The following is a 22,500-nucleotide window of genomic DNA, read 5'->3' as shown; positions in this document are numbered from 1 at the left end:
CAATTCCCCGATTTAATTGATTGCTTTCCCGATTGCGGAATAATTCATTCTCAATTCGTGGAAATCCGAGAACTTGCGTTGAGAGAGAGAGAGAGCTTTCAACGGAGAGTTTGTTTTGCTTTAATGAATTTACTTTAATTTAATGAACCTCCTCCTGAACCGATCCCTTCTCACAGCTGGGATCAAACGGGATAATTATCCTGCCCATCATCATCATCATCATCATCATCACCATTTAAGCAAAAAATCAATAGTCTAGACGGATGTGGTTTATGGTGCCGATACGCAACGTTAATTCAATAATGATTCGTAGCTTTTCATTTCGATCGTTTAATAAAAACACAAAAAGGACATCCATTTCCGGTCAATTATCCTTCCCGCCACACACCATTTGATCTGCATACTCACACATTGTATCTAACGTTGTTTTTTTTTGCGACTTTTGTCTCTTGCCTTTTCCATCGCTGCTGCTGCTATCCCTGGTCCCAGAGCGTCCCAGTTTGCGACGGTGAAACTGCGCACGACCAAGACGAACGACCGGTCGGCACCGATTATAAGATAATTAAAGGCCATCGGAGAGCTGTCCTCTCCGGAGCCCATCGCCATCATCCGCCCGTCCAGCCGTGGTCCAGCGACCGGTGGCCCCGTACTCGTCACCGGAACCGCCGGTCCCGGTCCCGTCGCCACACCTTCCACCCCGTGCCGTGCCAATCAGCATCCGAGCTGCCGGGAGCTGCTGCAGCTCGAAACCGTCGCCACCGTCCACGCTTCACCGTCCGCTACTACTATCGTCCCGATGGTCCCGACGCCGGATGAGCTGCTGCACTGTACCAGCAGCCCCCGACAGACCGTCACACCGCCGCCCAGTCCCGTTTCCATCGAGCCAACCGAGTCATTGCACCATTAACTGCATCGTTGCGCAACGAACCGGAAGCAGCCTTCTGAAGGGGAGGAGAGGGGTTTACCACGAACCATTGAACATCGTCGTCGTTTTTGCTCGTCCCCATAGCTGCCAAGATGTCCTTAATCGTTGGTCTACCAGGGAGAGAAGAGAGAGCGAAAGGACGAGGACAACACTCTAGCGGACAAGCGATTGGAGCGCTTATAAGGATCTGTATTCCCTGAAATTACGTGCGAGCGGGGAAATGTTCATTCCGAACCTGGTATGTAGGGAAAAGGGAATTGGAATGAAATTGGAATGTTGTAGCTAGTGCGGCAGCGTCAGGCCTGCTTCTCTGGCCACGCCACGGGATGATGATTGACTTGCCGAGCAATTAAGGACCGGCCGAAAGGTTGTAATTAAATCGAGCTGCCATCGAGCTTCGAGCCATCGACATCGATTTCGGGAGTCGATTAACCCCCGAGCAATGTTGCTGATGTCCCTTTTTTTATTGGTTGCCTTTATCGTTTGTTGTTTGTGCGTCTCGAGGGATGAGCCGGACAAATGGTGCCACATCGGGACACAGATCTTGTCCTCACAGACAAAATGTCCTGATATCAATCATCGTCCTTCCGGGATTCCGAGCGGCATCGAACGACAACGAGCGGCAACCCTGACAGGAGACATTCAGCAGCGAAATAGAAGCATCGGAATTTAGAAAGAAGGAAAAAAGTGAGCATCAAAAGGAATCCATTTGCCAAAACCCTGACAAGAATCGGTTGTGTAAGAAAAAAAAAAGGGAAGAAGAAGTGGAGATTTGGAATTGATCCTTACGAATGCCAAAAGGGAAGAAATATTTTAATCAGTTTACAAGTTACAAACCGGGAGGAACGTTTTTGTATCCGGCAGCAGCGTGTTGTTTGTTACTTCGAAACGGTTTTTACATCCATACACACATACACACATACACATACACGTACAGACAGTCGAGTCGATAGGGAATTTGTTGCGACAGAAGAAGTTGATCTCATGATTAGTGATTATTGAACGCAACAGCAGATGTTCCCATGATCGCGAGTTGATAGACATGTCTATAGGTCTATAGGTAAGTAAGATAAAGGAGGAGGGGACTCTAAGGTCCGGAGCAAAACGAAACCGACTATTGGACGAACATATAATCAAATAAAATGACGAAAAACGTGTTAACAAAATAAAGTAAACGATAAGAAACGCTGAGATTGACGATGAAAAGATTAAAGTCCGAATTATAATGTTGAAAACAAACTAAATATCAGTTGCTATCCCCGTTATCCATCGTTATCCTTCCTTTTACTATCGTTTCGTGCATAAAAAGAATAATAGAAGTGGCTAGAATTCAAATCTACATTCACTACCCTTAAAGCAATCTAACAACCGATCGAGAGAGAGAGAGAAAAAAGCAGAACAACCGAAGTGTTCAATAACGCGTCTAATTCCTGATCCGATTAACAGCCAGTTGAATGGTGAAATGTTGGTTTGGATTTGGAAGCATCAGCATCAGCACCACCAGCAGGATGGAGGACGGTGGAGTACCACTCCATTCGCTCGACCTCGAGGACTTCCTGAGTGACAATTCCCCTACTTCTCGGCTCTGCTTATTCCCGTATCCTTTTGCGCATTAATCTCGCTGCTCGCTGCTCGCTTCACCTGTGCCGAGACCGGACGGAGTAACGCACCCTCCCCCGGAGGATTGGAAGTCGCTTGGCATTGGCTGGCGTACCGTGCACAGTACAGTAGCCACTCTTCACACCGCGATCCATTTTGTCATCGAATTTCAATGCACGCATCCCTGACCTTCTCAGCCTCAGGTTCAGCAAACTCGCTGCATCACACAACATCAACAACAACATTAACAACAACCAGAACGAGGGCAATCCTGGCCGCCGGGGAAATGGAGAAGGAACAACGGCAACGACGACGAACAAGCACCAAACGTGAAGAGCAGAAGAGAGAATAAGAAAGATCCGTCGAAGTCCAGATCCCCCATTGCTGCTGCTGCTGCTGCAACCGAGCAGCAGTTCCAGTAGTCGTAGGCTTTCAATCAAGGAACAGGTTTCCACCGCTGTGCACCGTTCCTTCCCTCCTCCCCTCGGTCCGTGTACCGTTTCCACACCGGGGTCACCTCATCAGCTCCCGCGTGTGCTCTTCGCTCTGTTTCGTTTTTTTTCTTCCATTATTCCCTCCATATTACTTCTACTGCCTGGTTTCTGATTCTGATTCTTGGCCACACCTCTCCACGAACTCCGCTCCCGCCGTACGCTCGCTAATCCCATCCCCTTCGATCAAAAAGGCGAGCTCGTCACCACCACCACTGCCAGCCCCTCAACGACGATCGACGACGACGACGATGATGATGATGATGATAGGTTGTTGAAAAGAGGTCTGTTTTAGCTCTCGCTGGTTCTGGCGCGTTGGACTGCCTGCGGTCTGTCTGCGAACGAGCTGCACGTCTCCCGGCCCGAAGCAACACTTTAACCCAACAACGACAACCACGACCACGACGATGATGATGATCATCCCCTGTATTTGATCGCACCAGACAACGAGAGAGAGAGAGAGAGAGAGCGAAGCAGAGACCCCGTCTGGTCAGTGTCTGGAGCGTCGTGGTCCTCGCGTGGTCCTGAGGTTCCCGAGGTTCCCGATACCCTTCATTTCACTCTTTGTCCTCTCGAACGCATGCGAGGGAGTGGCCACAGCAATTACTAACCTCCCGCTTTCCCTCTTTCCACGATCCCCGTTGCGATGTGTCCAGAGGGGCCTCACGTGAACAATTAGGTCGAGATTGAAGATCCCAGAGCCCAAGCAAAAGGGGTCCCTTGGTCCCGCAGGAATATTCGACGACGACGACGACGACGATGAGCCGATGTGCGATGATCGGGACTTATTTGTTTGCCTTCCTATCGAACGATCACATCCCTCGTCTTTCTCCTTCTTCCCTTTTCTTTCTCTCTTTCGCTCTCTCTCTAGCAGGTCTTTGTCTGGCATCGTCAGGGAGTTGGAATCGGAGTCCCCCTGAACGGATTCAATTTGTGTTTCAATTCAATCGTTGCTGCTGCGACCCCTGCGGAACCTGAACCCCACGCGGTCGTACAACAGGATCGAACAGAACACACACGCACATCGTCCGGATTGGTGTCAATGTACGCGTGTGTGTTTTCGCTCTGTCTCTCTCTTTCACTCGAGTTGGTCTGCTACTGCTGCTGACCACGGTTCACGGGGGTTTCGAATGATAAATCCATTTGTCCCTAAAACCGATTGTCCATTCGTTCCACATTTCGGTTGGTCGTTCTTTACCACCACTAGCAGCAGCAACAGCAGCAGCAACAGCAGGAAGCGACCCTCTCTAGACGCTCTTTCGGACCAATGATTATGGCTCACATATCCTAATTGCACTCTGGACAGTAACCGTGCTAGGGTGAGGTGCTTCTCAGTGGGACACTTCCTGCGGATGTAGGTTAAAGGCGATAGGGATAGGTAAGGAAGGTGAAAACACCGCAACACCGGCAACCGTCTTACGCAACCACTTTTTACTGGCCACTTAAAACCGCCATCGGCCACCGTCCTGGTGGGCTTGAAGGAAAGCACATCAACGGTGTAAGTCAGCGCTCCGAGTGACAAATCATGCTTTTAAGAGATTGTCTGTGCGGAGAAGTAAAACAGCATTACCGGCTCAGAAAGAGAGAGAGAGAGAGTGTGCTGTCCATACACCTCTATCGTGCATTTTGCTTATCTGCTTCGCTTGTGATTTGTTTTCCAAATACGCCATCAAGTTCTAGATAGAATTAATGAGGATCGGTGACGATGTTCTGCTCGCTATAAGCCCACCAACCAAGCTGTGCTACGAAACGAGGACTCGGAGGATGGAATCTGTCTAATGAAATGTGATTTCATATTTATTCGTCTTTAAAAAACTGTACTTTCTTCTATAAATTTCCCCAAAAAATGTTTCCCTTGCGATGATTGAGAAAAGCGGAAGCAATAAGGCTTCCGTACTACTTCCCTCACACAGCGGCTGGCCGCTTGTAATGACCGTTCGGCGATTAATAAATTTACGCAGTAACATGGGCACACACACACGCGCGCGCGAGCGACACACGACTCTTATCACGGAATTCCGCAACCTTCCTTGACCCTTTCATCTCCCCTTCCGCCTCACATATTCTGTCCCTTCCCTTCGGCGCAGCTTTTTTTTTTCTCTCACCAGGTTCCAACCCTGCTGCTCGCGCTGTCTAGCCCTCGCGGGTGCGTCGCCCGTCATCGACCGCAGGAACAGCGATAAGAAGCACGTAGGTCATGCGACGAGGCCAGCACTCTAACCACAAACACTCTCCGCGACGACGACGGCATCGAAGGCGCTGCTGCTGCTGCTGCTGCCGGTGATGGGGTGATGATCGTGTTACGAGCAATTAATTACCCTATCACGCCTTGTGCTTCCGAAGCGTCCTCTGGGAACGCGCTCCCTGGCACACGGTTGAATCTACGGTGTTTTGTTGATTGTTTTTAGAAGCTGGTTCAGATAGCGGCCACTTAGTACTTCGAATCGAACTTTGGATGAGACAGACTTTAAAACGCCATTCGAGTGACGTGTAACGTTGTGACGTGTAACGGTTGGTTTATGTCACACTTCATTTGGGACTATCACGCGTTTCGGTAGCGATAACGAATGCTTGATTCACGGCTTTGGGCTTCGTTGGAGATAATGCTTTGTGTAATAAATTAATCATTGCGTATTTTGCACCAAACATTTCGCAACCATTCATTACAACCTTCACCAGATAATAAGTTGGATATTAATATTCATTCATTGAATCATCAAAATGATCGTGTCACTGCAAGGCTTTATAACGTTTGCATTGAAAAAAAAAAGACAAAATTTGAATGGTGATAAGAAAAAATATGATGAAAGGTTAATATCAATATGGTACCCAAGTCGATGAACCCGCCCAATGTCCACCAACTGCATCCCATCAAAAAATTCGATGCAAACCTAATTCACATCACATCCATTGCAACAATTTTGTGGCGAAAACGGAGAAGGAATTGGACGAAATAGCACAAAAATATCTGAAAACATGTGCGCAAAAGTGTTTTCGACCTTCATGTCGCAAAATTTCAGTTAACTACCGGAAGGATGCTCGGAATATAAAATTACCTTCCAAATGCAGTTTACAGATCTCAATTATCTGTTTTAGTTTTTTTCGTATCACCATTAAAATTTTGTTTCTTATTTTAATGCAAACGTTACACAGCTTTTCCAACCTTTCAGCTTACTTCCATTCCGTTCTTCCATTCAATCTTCGATTGCTTTTTTACATTAAAAAAAATCTTAAAAAAAGTAAAAAAAAACAATTTCTAATATTCTCGATATCCGAAATCCTAAAGCGTAACTAGAAAGAGCGCATTGTTACTGCATCATTTCCTCAGAAAAAAGAAATTCCATGCTTTGTTCTTGCGTGCAGGACTTGCAGACGATCATCGATTATCCGATCAGTAAACCACTTAACCATTATCGCACCACCCATCGCTGGACCGACGACTCATCTAGCGAATGGAGCAGATCAGCTTGCCCGAGAAAGAGAGCATCAGGGACCCGTAGCACCATTAACCTAGTTTTCGTTTCGCGCGTGGCGGAACTCAACTAAACCCATTAGATGGCATGAGTCATTGGCATTACGATTGGATACGGGATTGGAGGAATCGCCACTGGGCTGGTGCAGGTGCAGAAGACATTCGACCGCTAAAGCGATGATGCCCCATTGCCTAGCAACGAATTCATGAAACCCAAAACTCGTCCCCCCCAAACACATGATGGACGATGATTTGTTGAATGTTGTCACCTCGGCGAGGGTGAGGAATCAACAGAAAAAGGGTGCGCGCGCGCGCGGGGGCGCAAATCACCCAAAACGCCCTAAGCCGGCAGCCCTTTCGGTAGAGGATCGTTTCGGTCTTTGGCGCGCTCCGGTTGAAATACGGCCACCGAACACGGTAGCGACCAACCTCAACACACATGAGGGGCGATCATTTCGCTTGCGCCCGTTCCAATCATCATAACGATATTTCAGCATAATTCCTGTTACTGCGGCCGCGTCTTGTTGTTGTTCTTTCAGCTGATGGTAACTGATCCGGTCGCTGGCTTGAGACAGATATTAAAAACGATGAGCAGCAGTAGCAGCAGCAACAGCCAGAACAAGAGCAAAAGAAAGAAGTGGCCACACCAGTCGCGCGGTCGCGAATCTGATCCTCGACTGGTGGCGCTAGTACGTCACTCCATGTTTGCGGTTTTTGGCCGCGGAATCGGAATACTACCATTGCATGGCCTCCTGCCAGTGCGACGCAAAAGCGCAACTCTTTAGCGGTGTGCAACAGTGTGTTTCTGGTCACTCGCCTACTGCTTCTGCTGCTGCTGCTGCTGGAGCTGCTGCACATATGGTTACCATTTGACGGACGCACTGTCATTTAAATTATCATAAATCGTATCGAATTTCATCCGCACTCTTCCCCGGAACCCCGAGACCATCGGGGCCATCGGGTGCCCATCGTGTGTCGCCCAAGACAGCTTCAAACCTGCGCTCGGTGCGGCTGCGGTCGTCGTTCCTTCCTTCGTCGTTTGTTTTGCTCCGTCATCCGGGCATCATCCAGAAGCAAAGTTCCTCACTTCCTCCTTCTTTCTTGCCATTCTGGTGTGTTGTTGTTGTTGTTTCACTTTTGGTTCTTTTGGAGTTTTGTTAGCTTCTTTTCGCTGCTGCAGTTCATGCAGAGGGGTTGATTGTTTAACCGAATCGCGTGGACAGAATCGGTCGCTTCGTCGTCGTCGTCGTCGTCGTCGTCGTCCGGCCGTCCGGTAGCCCTTCGAACGGGGATGTGGTTTTGCTTATGCAGCACCAGCACCAGCAGCAACACATTAACTGAATGCTCTCTTCCCCCTCTTCCTGACACTCCGGGCACGCACGCACCGCTCGGTAAACAAGGGTAAACCTTCATGAGGGCCTGCTCCTACAGGTCCTGCAGAGGGCACCAACTGACCGACGCAAGCGACGAGGGTGACGATTCGTGCGTGGTTCCACAAACCGAATGCGCAAACAGGATGCACCGTAAGAGCCCATAAGAGGCCCAATAAAAGGAGCATCGGATCCCGGAGCTGGCCAGCGTACAGGAGAGCGTAAAAAAAAGAGAAAGATAAAATTAAGGGAAAAAAATCGAAGTAAGTGGTAAACTATCAGTATATTCTGTTGCAGATGCGCGCTGCTGCTGCCCGACTGCTGATGCTGATGATCATGATGATCGCAGTAGTGCCCTCGGGCACATTACATAGTGATCGAATCGGAGGGTGCACAGGATTTCGGTTCGGGATGGACGGACGGGACCGATGGGTAAAACATAAATAACCCTCATGTGGGACGCAAGGAACCCCACACACACACACGTGCAGAGACACGAAAAAAGGTTCGTCAAAAGCAGAGCAGAGAGTGAATACAGGAACGAGTAAAAAAAACGAAAGAAAAAGGGATTCGGTCCGAACGGTGTGAAGAATGGAGCAGCGTGTGCATATGGACTGCATTTGGCGAAAAAGATCATCGAAACGAAAGAAAAAAACCGAGAAGGGAAGGGAAAAGCGGGGGAATCGAAAACGAAAAGTGACGAAGAAACAGGAAAGGAAGTTGTGTGTGCAAAACTGCACAAGCAAAAAGGAAGAGAAAAGACAACAAGAACGAGGTGCAGAAAGAACATGTTAGAGAAAGAGAGAATGGGGCCCAGAAATCGAGCGAAACTTAAAACATGTGGACGAGGAACATGCAAACGGCAACGGCGGCAGCGGACAACACTCAGCTTGCAGCTCAGTCGAAGCCAGTTCGGAAGGAAGGAAGAACCCGAAACTGCGCCACCGAGCCCATGGCCATGAGGGTTCCGATGCCGTGTGCATCAACCACCCGGAGGGCATAATAAGATGCTCCTCTGCAACGATCTACAGGACAGAGAAAAGAAGGAGAACGACGAAAACGGCGAGGATCGCGCGATCGGATCGGACGAAGGTTCCTTCTGCTGGGCAAATCGCGCAAAGTGCATCATCGTGCGATTCCCCCCGGGTTTGGTGGAGGATCAGACACACACACACAGGCGCACGCATACATCTTCGTGTGCTCTTCATCTTTGTTGCTGCGTTTTTCTCGAGGGTTGCACTTCGCGCAAATGCAGCGTCGTTCTCGCTGCGTCCGCTGTGTGCGCTTCATTCTATACAAATAGCCTCGCTCCTCTGGTTCGTGATGATTAATAAGAGAAGAAGCAGGGAGAGAGAGGTGAAAGGATGAGTGAGGAACGCATACAGACGCAAAAAGGGGTTTTAAGTAATGATCGAATCAACTCGATGAACGATGAAACTCTCGAACTGTCGAACTCATGGTAAGTCGTTGTTTCCAGCATTTCCCTTATCCTATCGTTCGCTTCCTTTGCACCCACAGACCGAGAGACAGACATCATGTCTTGCTTCTTTCTTCCCTTCACTTTGGCCCCTGCTCTTCCGACCTCGCCGGCCAGGTCCAGCACCACGACCACGGTACTGGCCGCACGTGTGCATCATTCGACGAGGGGCACAGCATAGCGTAGCTGGAACCACGACTTCTGGGGTCAGCTTTTCTTTTCCAGCCAGCCAGATATTGCAAACCGTATCCCGCTGTGCAGTGAGCTGCTGCTCCTCGGGTCCCGGGCTCGAATCGAATATCTGTGTCTTTGCACTCCGTCCTCTTGGGGAGGGGGTTTTTTGTGGATTTTATTTGCTGCTCTCTTTTTTTTATTATTATTCTGCAATTTCCTTCCGAACACTGTTGGCCAGCAGAGAAGTAGGATATAAGAGCACTGCGCACTGCGAGGCGCTCGCGCTTGCGGGAAGTTATTTTTATCCCGGTACAAAACACCGAGACCGAACATGCGGAAAACCCACAGGAAAGGGGTTGTTGTAAATATTATGATTTCGCAAACCGGCACCACCGCAAACGTACATAATGCAAGGCACATTGGGTGCCCTCGTGGTCCCTCGTCCGCTCTGTACCAAGATCACTTGATCACTTCTGGTGGGTGCATCACTAGTGCACTCTCTCTCTCTCTCTCGCTCGTGATCCTGTTTGTGATCCTGCACGGCGTTCGGGAAAGGGAATTATGGCACATTACGTGCGTAAATATAAATATAAACCTTCCTGGTTTGGCCAACAAGAACACCGAGCTGCGAAGAAGGAGCTATGACCCCCGTCGTCATCGTCGTCGTCGTCGTCGTCGATGCCTCGTGACTTATGCTTGTCATCCGGAGTTTCGCAACACCAACCGTTGATCATCACCAAACGGGGAGGGTTGGTGAAGACATTGTTCTATGCACCGGTGCGATGGTAGGGTGTGTCGAGTGCGCTGGGTTCTATATTTTTACACGCATTACGTTCGTACACAAACAGCACTGGAGAGGGAAAGGGGTTCGAATGTGTGCACGGGAATTGGTTGAAGAACGGTGATGTAATGAGGATGGGGTTTAGAGTTTGCATAATCTGGTTTCGCATAATAGTTGGGCATCAGTCCTTGCGTTACTCTTGTTTATCCAGTTTATAGGAAACACCTTATTAAGGATCTTTTAATCTGTCTTTTGAACTCTAAACAACCAAACCACATGATGCCAAATGAACTAGTTTCTTCGATAACTTCGTTCGACAACGTTGAATCAATAAAAAAAAGTCCTCAAAAACCCTTCGCTCGAACGTTCTTCATTGCGCTTCAGCGATTTCAGATCCCACACAGATAATACACACCCATTGCTGTCTGCGTCCATAAATGTCGCTATTAGATCACAAGAAAGGAACTTACTACTTGCCCTGGAAGTGTCTTTGGATTGATGTCTCTGTCTCTATTACCTCTTCCTCAATTTTTGGGAGTGGAGTACATCAAGACGATGATAGTTTGCCGATGATGATCCATAAAACTATTATTTCCTTAGAACATTAACTCCTTACAGCACGTATCTTTCCCTACACACACCTCGCTGGCACGGCGTTCGTTGCTTTACGATTGCCCGTTTAATACTGAGCGGTCCCACAGGACACAGGCGCTCTAATTACATTATGTTTTAATGTGCTAAGCTTCCCTAGAACCTATTTGGCGGCACTATATTTCATTCCCGGATCCTGTGAACATCAAATATTGGCTTCCGGAGTTCTACTTTTTTTTTTATTTGGCTAGCCAGTGGCCTCGCCATCATAAAAATGTGCCACTGGAGTGTGTCTGGGTGTGTGTGTGGTTCGATAAGACACACCTTCTCGTGTGCAACCTTTTCCATTGTTCCGTCCGCTTATGCCACCGTCTCGAAACACCAATAACGTCTTCGTTTTACTGCTCATTAAGCTTTGACTGCACCGTAATCCATTTGATTGATTGAGAGTTGGCTGCATTTATGGCAGATGCTCTGGGACACATACCAATGGCAGAGAGGACCGAAGAAAAGTCTGAACAAAGGACTTTTTTTCGGTTTGTCATTCATGAACTGAATCAAAAATTGCGTAAATGTGCTCCAGGATGACTCAAGAACGTTGGTTTCTGCAACGCGACGCAATTAAATTTGCGTTGGTTTCTGATAAGGCTTGCGAAAAAGATTAAACAGATACCATTAAAGCCTTTGTCATGATACACTTTTGTGCGTGGATCCCAGCGGCATCATACGATTTCTTATGAGGCTTGGGCGGGTATTGCCATGCTGCTCCACTATTGCATCAGCCCTTGATTTGGCCGTGATAGCTTCTTCTTTATCCAGATTGTTACAGGTTGTTCTTCCTGTATAGAAACGGATCAGTAGGATCAGCGAAAAGGCGAGATCGAGATCCTCAACAGAGACAAGATAGGATATCCCACCTTAAACATGTCGTATCATGTTAACCACCGAGGCCAGAACCACGGACGAGAACGCGTTCTCTCTCTCTCGTCCGCGCGCTCTCTCTCCGAGCATATCTCACACCCCTTCAAGGCTCGATCGTACCACCCGCTCTCGTACTACCAAGCATCGGTTCTTTGTTATCCGACGAGATCGCCAGCAAGCGCCCGGTAAACATTGCGTCGATCGCCACGGTTGCTGTGTGCGTGTGTGTCTCGCAACGCAACGATCCGGCACACGCCTTCTCCTTCCCTCGCCCACGCTACGCCAGCGATCGAATCGTTTGTTGTTCTTCCTTCTCGCTCGAAGCGTCTAGAACTGACCACGCACACCACACCAACCCGTCGCCGATCGCACGCTCGCTCACTCGCTCCCTCGCTCGTTCGTTCGTTCGTTCGCTCGCAGCACCAGACGACGACGCATCGGTTCGAAGGGTGGCGGCGAGCCTCCTCATTTCATAATTGGTCGCGCAGCGCTTCGGACGCAGCAGCAGCAGCCAGGAGCAGCCAGCAGCACGAGTGCGGTCCAGAGCCAGAGCGCGCATTTGAGTCTCTTCGCGGTCGCGGCGAGTCTGGTTCGGTGTTTTTGCTCTCTTCTCGAAACATCTTCCCGTGCGGTTGGGTAAAGATTGTGCGCGAAGCAGAAAAAAAACGAAATAATAACGCGACGAATCCTAGAACGAAAAACCCGAGAACAAACGTTAGTAAATAGAAGTGTTGTGGTATGTTGAGCCGCTGTGTTGTGTTGGGATATTCGATTGCGTGGATCAATCGATCGGACCCCACCCGTTAAAACCGCAGACAACCGGAACACGATAAGATTCTTTCTTCTAGATCTCGAGTGGATTCGAGAGAGTGCGTGATAGCAAAACACAAACAGAGAAGAAGGAAGAACGAGGAGTGTGCGAGTTTGTCTCTCTGTGTGGAGTGTGCTACGCTTATCAGTAGATCGCAATCAGTGGTGAGTGAGTGAGGGTCGTATGCGTATGGCGTGTTTTTGTTTGAAAACAACTGTTGACCACCGAGCGCTTGCGGTGAAAGTGTGTTAATCCGGAATAGCCATCGCGACAGATTTCGACAACAAACTGTCTGACCTTCTAGCATCACCACTCGGTCGGTGGCCCACGAGTGTCGAGAGTCACCTTTGCTCTCCGTTCGAGAAGAAATCGTCGCAGAACTCCACACGGAGACACGGAGCTCCGAGCGGCAGAGAAAGAGTTTGGGTGTGTGTAGCGCGCGTGTTATTGCCGCCAACCCCCCGGAGGGGGACGGACACACACCATTGTCTTAACGTGGCTATCGTTAATCAACGTCAATTGGGTGACGCAACGGTGCTTGCGGTGTCCGCGAGTGCAATTGCAACTGCAGCAGCATCGAAAAGACGGGCGTGTGTGTGTGTGTGTGCGCGCGTGTGTCGTTAAGCCGTTTGACAGCAATTGACAGATTGACGATCGTGGGGTGCTGAAGGATCGAAGGAGGCTGTGTGGCTGAAGATGAATATGTTGAGCATATTTCTCGAGAGTCCCGATTGATGCCCTGTCATTGCCAGCATTTTCACTGCCCTTCGTTGTGTGTGTGTGTGCACGAGTTCATAAGAGAAGTGAGTTAAGACTTAACAATTTAGAATAAGCTGCTTAGTGCAAGACGATCATCTTTTTGGTGTGCGTGTGTGTGTGTGAATATCCCTCATCGCATCAAAGAATAGCGAAACCGGAATAGTCGAAAGTAGTGTAGGACTAGTCCCGGTACCAAGTAGTGCGCGATGGCCAAGCCATTCGCCCTGCCGGAAACGGGCCCGGGCGGTACGCCAGGTTCCCATCAGCCCGGTTCCGGATCGGGAACGGCATCCGGGGCCGGTCCACCGCCACCGGCGGGAGCAGGTAGTGGTGGTGGTGGTGGTGGTGGTTCCCATAATGCCACCTCGCAAAACCAAAACATACCCAACGCCCCATCGAGTGCTGCCCGTGTTTCCGGTCCGATTTTTAGCTTCCCACCGCCAACGACCGGCGGATCGGGCGGAAGTCTACCCTCGTCGGCACCGATTCCGGTTGCCAATGGCAACCACCATGCATATCAACAGTTGCTGCACCAGCAACATCAGCAACACCTTCACCAACAACACCATCAGCTGCATCAGCAACAACAACCACAACAACAACAACAGCAACAGCAACATTATCCGTACGTGCAGCAGCATCAGTCGTACCCGGGAGCAGGATTTCATCATCCGCCGGTACCATCCGGTGGCATATCGGTGGGCAGTGCTCCCCAGGAACCGCACCCAATGCTCCAGATGACTCCACCGGCCAGTGGGATGGCGACGGCCGTCCAGACACCCCAGCTTGGACCAGTGAACGGTGACCATCTGATGCAGGTGCTCTGCGAAGCCCTCTATCGCTATCGTATGGCAGGTAAGAGAGAACGCCAATCATTCTTTTAGTGATACGAAACCAAATTAGGGTGGTTGGTTTTTGATTATGATAATCATTTAGAATAAACACAGAGGGGAGGGAAGGCTTTTATTGTGACTCCCTCCTCCTGTTCGCCCTAATGTACACGGGTACATCGAAAGTGCATTTGACTTCAATTATGCACGCAACCGATGGAATTACAAACGTGTTCCAATCACGTATGATGGATTGCAACCGGCAACATAATTGATTGCATCAACCGCTCGCTTATCGTTGGCCACGATGGGCTCTAAATGAAGAAGAAACCAACAAATCAAACAAGAGTTTCGATATCACTTCGATTATGATTCCGCTCAACCGATGTAATCATCATCGGTGGCATGCAGGTAAACCATAAACCGTGTGTGTGTGTGTCTGTTTTCGATCCCTAATTAATCATTTTTGCATAAACACGCGACACTCGTCAGGTTAGTGTGGTGTGTATGAGAGAGAAGTCATCACCTATCGGCGTTGCAGGACCGAGGAACTAATCGTCAAATGGACAGCAGTATGCATTTTATGTTTTTCGACCCTCCCCTCGTGAGTGATTAGAATGACGAAAATAGCTCGACATGAAGCTCGGACATGCAGCGTCGTACGTGTTCTAGAAGTAACTGTCACATTGGATGGACGGTGCTGAGGGGGATCCATTTTACCCCGAGACATTTACTGCGTACCTCGGCCACGGCCAGCGATGCCGGCCGATCGTAATATGCTAATTTACTCTACCACGCTCGACTCGAGTCGCTCATTAAAGTGTTAAATGTCCAACCAGGACCGGCGGCCATCGCGAGGAAGTTCTCTTGGCAATAAGAACGACGGCAAGAAAAAAAAAATGGCATTAAAGCAAAACCCGTTACATAAATATTTATATGAACGACCATCAATCTTCTATTAACTAATTGAACACTTGAACGACTTTACCGATGACTGGGCGCGACGGGTAAGGAAGTGGAGTGATGTTTCCCGATTTTTTACGATTGACAAAACGCCGCTTGCTTGGATGCCGAGCGCGCCGCTTGACTAATTTAATGGAAGGCAACACTAGCGCAACCCCTGGTCAAAGGTGGCCGAGGGTTGGAGGGATGGAATGGGATATTGGTCTTCCTCTTCTGTGGTTTTGTTGCGCCCCACGATGGTGTCAAATTGTTGAAACGATATTGCTTCACAATCAATTTCAAGTGTCACCAAGGAATTAGCTAGAACGCGGGGGGCAGAACAGTTCATGGTTAAACCGAAGGCCCCAGGTTACTGTGACTCAATCCCGATGAACCCCTGCAAAGTATTTAACGACAAGACGCCATATGCACCGTTCTAGAACACTTCCTAGGGGTGCATTTGTTGGAATGCAATTTCGATAAAAAAAAACCATATGCGGGTTGCGGATATGCACCGGGTAGCAACCACGCCGCCGCTACCCGGTCTTTGTGTCCGAACGATGCGCCTCGGAACACGTGGTTCCCGAATCGCTTGCTAGTAAGCCACTTGCGTGCGTCATGTTTTTTTGTTGTTGCTATTGTTCGTTCTTTGTGTGACTTCCAGCGGAACAACCGTTTGTTCGTCCGTTTTTGCGAAATCGAATCCACAGCCGCTTGGACGCGCGCCGTTTCGGAATTCTCAAGTGGTTTCCAATTGCGGTAGGTTATGGTGGCAGTCGTTAAGAGGAGCGCTCCGATTATGCGGTTCATGCGGGTTGTGTTTTCCCGTCCCCGACCTATTTATGCTTTGGGGAATATGATTTGTTTTCGGTTTGCACGATAAAGTGCCAAGTGGAGTGTGTGCCACAGCGAGCGTCGTTTCAAGGTCAATCCAGCTGAGTCAACTCACAAAGTGTGCATTGACTTTGATTGTAGAGAGAGAGAGCTCACAAATTCCGTTGACAAGTGGCTAGTGTCCTTGATGAAATTTATTTTAGGGAACATTTCAATCGCTCCTTTTTGATAATCTTCCTATTGTTCCTTGAAGTTCGTCTGGCATCTAACGGTACAAAGAAGATGGCAAAACCGTATATTGACAAGCGTTAAACCTTTCCAAGTTATGACATCTTAACGTTAGAAGAAGAAACCTCAAGAAACAGCAAAGCAACACAAACGCAAGCAGTCGAGCGCAAAACGTCGAGCTGTGGCTTCGATTGCACCGCAGCCACATCTGCCGCCGTATCCTCTCGAGATGCCCCGGGGAGGAGGAAATGCAGCGAACTAAATAAATACATATTCATATCGTGCCGCGCGGCGCGATGATCGGTAAACAAATCGATTGTGGTTTTGCAAAAGGCAAACACACCACCACAAGGAGGAGGGCAATCGATCTGTCACGGAGTCAGTCAGTCAGTCAGTAAGTTAGTCAGTCAGTGAGCCAGTCATCGAGGCAGGGGCGAGGCGTGGCGAGGTATGCTGGCTCAAGAACCGCACCGCAAGACACACGAACGGTGCGTTTCTTCCCGTTAGTCATCCGCTCCGTGGTGGCACAACATGGCTTCTGGAATTTTGCAAACAAATCGCAACAACTGTTTATTAAAAACTGTTTATTTATCACACTGTTGCATCCGTTGCTCGTGACGGTGGTGCTTCTGCTGCAGTTCAAATTGGATTCTGCTTCCTCGTCTCTCTGCCAAACGCATTAAGACATTCCGGGATCGGTTTGCTTTGGAAAAGCATTTCTTGTGGGCCGATCTCCCTGGAAAAAAAGGATTCCAAAGGCAAATGGTGCATCACGAGAGGCAAGATTAATGGTACAATGTTGACACGTTGCAGCGGCGGCAGCCAAAGTCCGTCGGTTGCAGCACTTGCCGTTTTGGGCATTTGGCCGCGGTACTGATGATGGAGACGCACAAAATATCCCACATACATTTCATGCTGATGAAAAATGACCAAACCCCGGGGTCGACGCGGGGTTTGAAGGGACAGGTTCAACCACCCCTCCCCCCGCCCCTCGGACTGTGGGTTTTCCCGGAAGGGACGCGTAAGACGAGCCAACCGGGGTTGGTCCTCTCCCGGGGTCGGCCGTGTTCTGTGGTGTGTTTTGTTTGATGATGCCATTTGTTTGTTTTGCATGTTTCCCCCTGTTGCACTCTGTTGTAACGGGAGACACAGCGCAGTGTTCGGCTCCGGATGATTGGCCTCCGAGATGGGCGACGGGCTGCTGACACGGCACTGCCGCCAGGCAATGTCTTCGCGCAACGCTTGAAATTGCTTTCGTGCGTGACGCGAGACTAGAACACTCGCCTCGCCACATACCCACCAGTGCCACCAGGACCAGGGGGACAAACTAATCATTAGCCATTCGGTCGGCTGTGTGCCAGTGACATAATAGTTAAATTTTAATGATATTCATTCATTGCCATTGTGTGTATGTGTATGTGTCGAAGGAGAACGGAGGAAGGAACGCTTCCCTTCCCTGCTCTAATCTAAAGACGCTCGCGTTGGCATTGGCGTTAACGGTCGCACCATTAGAGGCGGATTCCCGGATTGCCTAGGTGACATGCTACTCGTGATAAATCGATGTTTCGCGCGCGACGCGCACGGTGTGCGTCGGCATTTTGGATTGTTATTTTGGAAGCAATCTCTTAAACGCCCATCAAACGTTTCGAGAAGATAGGGGAGGAGGGTACATAAATGGGTTCCCCAGTCACGGGTTCGCGCTTCAAATAGAGAAATCACTCAGGAAACCGATTGAACGCAGAATGATACATTCTCGCACCGACGCGCCGTCCCTTGGATGTCGCTTGGAAAATTAGAATTAATCACGCCTAAGCACACACACACACACACGTGCGCGCCGCGAGACACGTGCACAGACAGACAAATCGTGCGCCCTGAGCATAACTGTAGATTCTGGCTTCTGGTCTTTTGAGGTTGATGCTCCGCAAGACCGAGCGAAGCATAACGAACCAACCGACCAGCAGCATCACACGAACACACACACCTTCCTCTAATCACTAATCGATTTGTAGTCCTCCCCCCTCCCCAGGAGCGTGCCTGTCGAATTTCAATTTTGTTTTCGAATCGCTGGCGAGTGAATCGTTTCGCGCCCGCCTCGAAGTCCCGTGGCGCGCGCGGCTCCAGAACGAGGCGAGATGCTGTGTCATGTTTGAGGCATGCTGGAAGATTAACCTTTACCACCGTGTGTGTGCACACACACACACCTGTAGTACGTTCCCCGCTTCGGTTCGGTTTGCATTTCATTTTCCTCGGAGCAGATCGAGTACGAAAGGGAATCATCTTCTGCTTTCGCTGCAAGGAGTACCAGAACAGAGAAAAGGGAGGGCAAAAGGGGGCCGAGGAAATTTGCTGACGTCACGTTATAATTTTCTTCAAAATTGCCCAAAAACTTGTGGCCCCGCGGGGTCCCCCTTTTACTCCCAATCATCGATTATGCTGATGATCATGCAGCTTTTCTGCGTTTGTCGTGCGTTTGTATTGTACGCTGCTTGCGTCGAGAAACAACGTGAACGCTAACGCTTCGAATCGACGACGGCACGTGTCCGCCGAGGCCCTTTATCGATGGCTGACGATGATTCAGAGATCCGTGATCGACGCGGACCTCGCACCACCATACCGTTTGAAAGCTCTCTTCCCGTTTTGCGTCTGTCGGTGCGGTCGGTCTGACGAGTAAACCGGATTGATGGCTGCTGCGGGCATCTTGTGTCCCAAACCCAGGTCGTCGCTCTTCGCCTTCATCGGATGCACCTTCTGAGTACAAACACACCTCCAAGGTCCAGTCCGTTCCCAGAACCTGGGGATCCTGGCATCGAGCGAAGGATGAGTCACTGCCATCGTCGACCCCGCACACCATCGCGTGCGGCTCCAGTCCAGTTTGGTTTTTCTTCACAAAAAAAAACTCCATGTTTCATCCCGTTTGCCTTTCGTCGCCTGCCTCGATTTGTGTGTCTTTTTTTCCCATGCCTCCTCGACTGGTAGCATGGCCTATGGCCCCGTCGTGTGTGCGCGCGCGCGCTCGTGTGTGTGTACATCGATCGCTCTACAAGAATTCATTTTTTATTACTCATCGCGCTCGATACCACTCGACTCGCCTCGTTGCCTTAGTAGGAAGAGGTGCACCACCACCACCGTGCCAGCGTTGTTTGCTCTCTGTACTCGGGTGTTTTCCGTCCGCGGCGATACCTTCGACGATGATGCGCTTGTTTCATGTGAATTGTCTTTAACGCAAGCTCTGAAACATGATCGTATTATTTCATTTTTTGTTTAACAAATTTATTAGACATCGAAGTCGCCGGCGCTCATTCAGGTGTCGTTCCAGTGGAACCAGATTTATGAGCTCTGTCGCCTTTCATTCCTTGCAGAAAAAAAAAAATCAAATTAAAACCTCAAATCGGAACGATCGAAACATAATGGAACCATTTGCCAAACCCCCCGCGTCCTTCGTGTGTCCGTGAGAAACGCGGCCGAAACATGCATTTCTCTGGTCAACCCAACTCCCCTCCCTCCAGCTCCAACCAAGCGACGAACACCACCGCTACCAAGTACCAACACTCGGGAACAATGGGGTTTGGGTTCTCAAATTTCTCAGGGCGTCACCTCACCAGCAAGCACTGACCGTCTGCTGTCCTCCTGTGTCTTTTGGGGAGGGCTTTGAGGCAAGAAAAAGATTCTATGTGCGTTTTTTGCTGCCTTGAACTTGTCTTGTCCACTGTCGGGGGTGCTGATTGTTGCGTGTGCGATCGGGCGTGACATTGGCGTGGTTCCGACCGTCGCCGGTTGGCCGCGTTATGACGTGACGCGTGTGAGATTGCGTCCCGTGTTGCACCGGATCCAACGATCGATCGATCGATCGATGGGAACTCGGCAACTCCTGGAAGTTAATAAAGCGAAAAGAATGCAAACAGCAAAAAAAACTGGGTGTTCTCATGCTAAATGGGGCCCCTTTTTATCTCGATCAGCGGGGTGTATCGTCGTTGGACAAAACCAACTACTGCCCTGCTGCCACTGCTTTCCGGCCTACCGCGTTGTGTGGTTGCAAAAAAAAAAACTCATCAAAATGCAAACACATTAGACAACTTTTTAAAAAGAGAGAGAAGGAGAAATAGATAAATCATTCTCGTTTACAAGATACTTTCACGTGGCTTGATTTGACGACGACGACTGTGGCGACTGTTTGTTTGGCGAGTCAATCCCTCTCCCTGTTATGATTCATCGCGAACGAAGAGTGTGTTGCCGTCGATGGTTGGGTTGAAAAAAGGCAAATTCCGTCGCAAGTTGTCCAGCGCAAACAACCCCTCCGCGATGAGGGATGAGAAGGGAAAAAGAGAGAGAGAGAGCGAGAGTGTGTATGTGTGTGTGTGTGTGGTTGCACCATTAGCACCCATTCCGTGAGTCAGAAGTTTCATCGCTAAATGCAAGGCGTGCTTAGATGGTTCTTGCGGACCGTCGCACGTTGATGCACTTTAGAAGAGGTGAGTCGGAAGCGTCGCTAATCATGTTTCTACTGCTGCTTCTGTCGTCATTGTCGTCGTCGTTGGGTGCATTGCACGCACAGACTCGCTGTGCCACCCACAGGGAGAGGTGGAAAGCGCATCGTTATCGTCACCGCGCGGCCCTTTCCACCTTTCCACGGACCGGTAGTGCGTGCGTTCCGCTAATTAAAAGCACTTAACTGACAGCGCCAATAATGACGCGCGGGTTCATCGACAGTCAGTCCGCGGGGCCTCTGCAGGCTTATCTTAATTAATTTGTGTATTTGCGCGGAACATGGAGGATGGGATGCTAATGGCCAGCCAAAGGGCCTTCGCAGCGTGTGCAGCGTGTTCTTTTGTTCTGTTTGTGGCAGTTGGCCTCTTGGTCGTGGTTCGTGCTGGAGAGCCGGTGCAAGTGTCACCGAGAATGAGGAGGATAAGGTGACTGTTCCTAGCCGGGGCGTAGAACGTCCGAGATGATTTATGAGAGTATTTTGTTTTCAAAAAACTAAAACCTCCTTACAGCACATCTGTTGCTGGTTGCTTGCGTGGAATGAAAAAAGAGTTGTTTTTATTGTTTCAAGTTTATCATTCTGCGTTGAATCCGATTCGATGATAATCCCCACGAACGGGAAACCCTTTTGGCAGCACCTTCCGTTCCGTTCCGTTCTGTTCCTGATGAGCTACACACACACACACACACACACACACACACACACACACACACACACACAAACACAGCCAGCCAGCGGTGTCAGCTCGTACAGCATTATTAAGCTTCCCACGATCACGGGGTATTACGCGAGGCATAACAAAGGATCAATCGAACTCGGCACGTTAATCCCTTTACCGAGAAGAGGGGTGGTAGTGGGGAGGCACTGTTCCGCTTCACCGGCAGGCAAGCCGACCGACGTGTAACATGCAAAACCCGCAAACCACAAAAGAGTGCTCCGGGATCAGGAACACATCCGTCTTCGACGCGTACAAACAATTAAGCTCCACTAATCTATTGCAAACATTTCGAGACCGACGGCGAGTGATTAGTGAGTGGTTTTGCCATGTGCTGGTGCCGCTCGTTACTGTCAATCCTTGCTAGTCTCCGTCGGTGGTCGCTGAAAGGTGTTAAGGCGCGTTAGCAGGAACTTTAGTTGATCGTATCAACGGCAGGACCATCGAGAGCAGCGTCCATTTTAGTCTAACACACGAACGGAACACAGAATGTGTCCGGGTCCGTGGCCGTGCAAGTCGTCATTCCCATCTCCTCCGTGTGACCGTGGTTGCTCCTTTCAGAACTTTTCTGATTTGCCCGCTACCACTTCCGGCATTAGATTTTGCCAAACCCCGGGGGGAGGGGAGGCCGCTTAGCGGACCACATACCACATGCGATACCATATAGAACGAATAGCATAACTTCGACTCTCCGACCGGTGCATAGTGAGCATAACCATAAACGAAAAACCCAAACCTGGCGCACCGAGGTTTCCGTGGCGGTGATTGCCGCCCGGACCATGACATTGACCGTCTCGCACGCCGCCGGGGTGGTCGGTCTATGCTAGGCGAGCGGCGTACGTGCGAACCGTGGCGTTGACGTGTTGCACACGCGCACCACCACCTTGATCATCGTCATGTTTGGTTCGCTACCTTTACATCGGAACATTCGCCCCCAGGCTCGGAACCGTCCATTCGTTCGGCACCAAAGATGGCAGCCGATGACTGTCGCGACAGTTTTTTTTTGTTTTGTTACTCATCTCGACCGCTTATCGGCATTTATTAATTAAACCGCACACCTCACCAGGTCGTTGGCCACACCAGGTGTGACACTG

General features: G+C 49.7%; 1 protein-coding gene across 2 annotated transcripts in view; it reads left to right on the top strand.

Moving 5' to 3' along the window:
* Nucleotides 1-12,321: 12,321 nt before the first annotated feature.
* Nucleotides 12,322-22,500, top strand: part of LOC125948876 (DNA N6-methyl adenine demethylase-like) — a 63,717-nt gene continuing 53,538 nt past the window's right edge. For both annotated transcript variants that reach the window (XM_049675399.1, XM_049675398.1), the window contains exon 1: nucleotides 12,322-14,226. In XM_049675399.1, coding sequence (XP_049531356.1) covers nucleotides 13,578-14,226 — 649 coding nt within the window. In that variant the 5' untranslated portion in view covers nucleotides 12,322-13,577. The remainder of the gene's footprint in view (nucleotides 14,227-22,500) is intronic.

Source organism: Anopheles darlingi, chromosome 2, assembly GCF_943734745.1.
Source record: "Anopheles darlingi chromosome 2, idAnoDarlMG_H_01, whole genome shotgun sequence".
NCBI classification, from domain to species: Eukaryota; Metazoa; Arthropoda; class Insecta; order Diptera; family Culicidae; genus Anopheles; species Anopheles darlingi.
The sequence above is the reverse complement of the archived record's forward strand: the minus strand, read 5'-3'. Positions and strand labels throughout refer to the sequence as shown.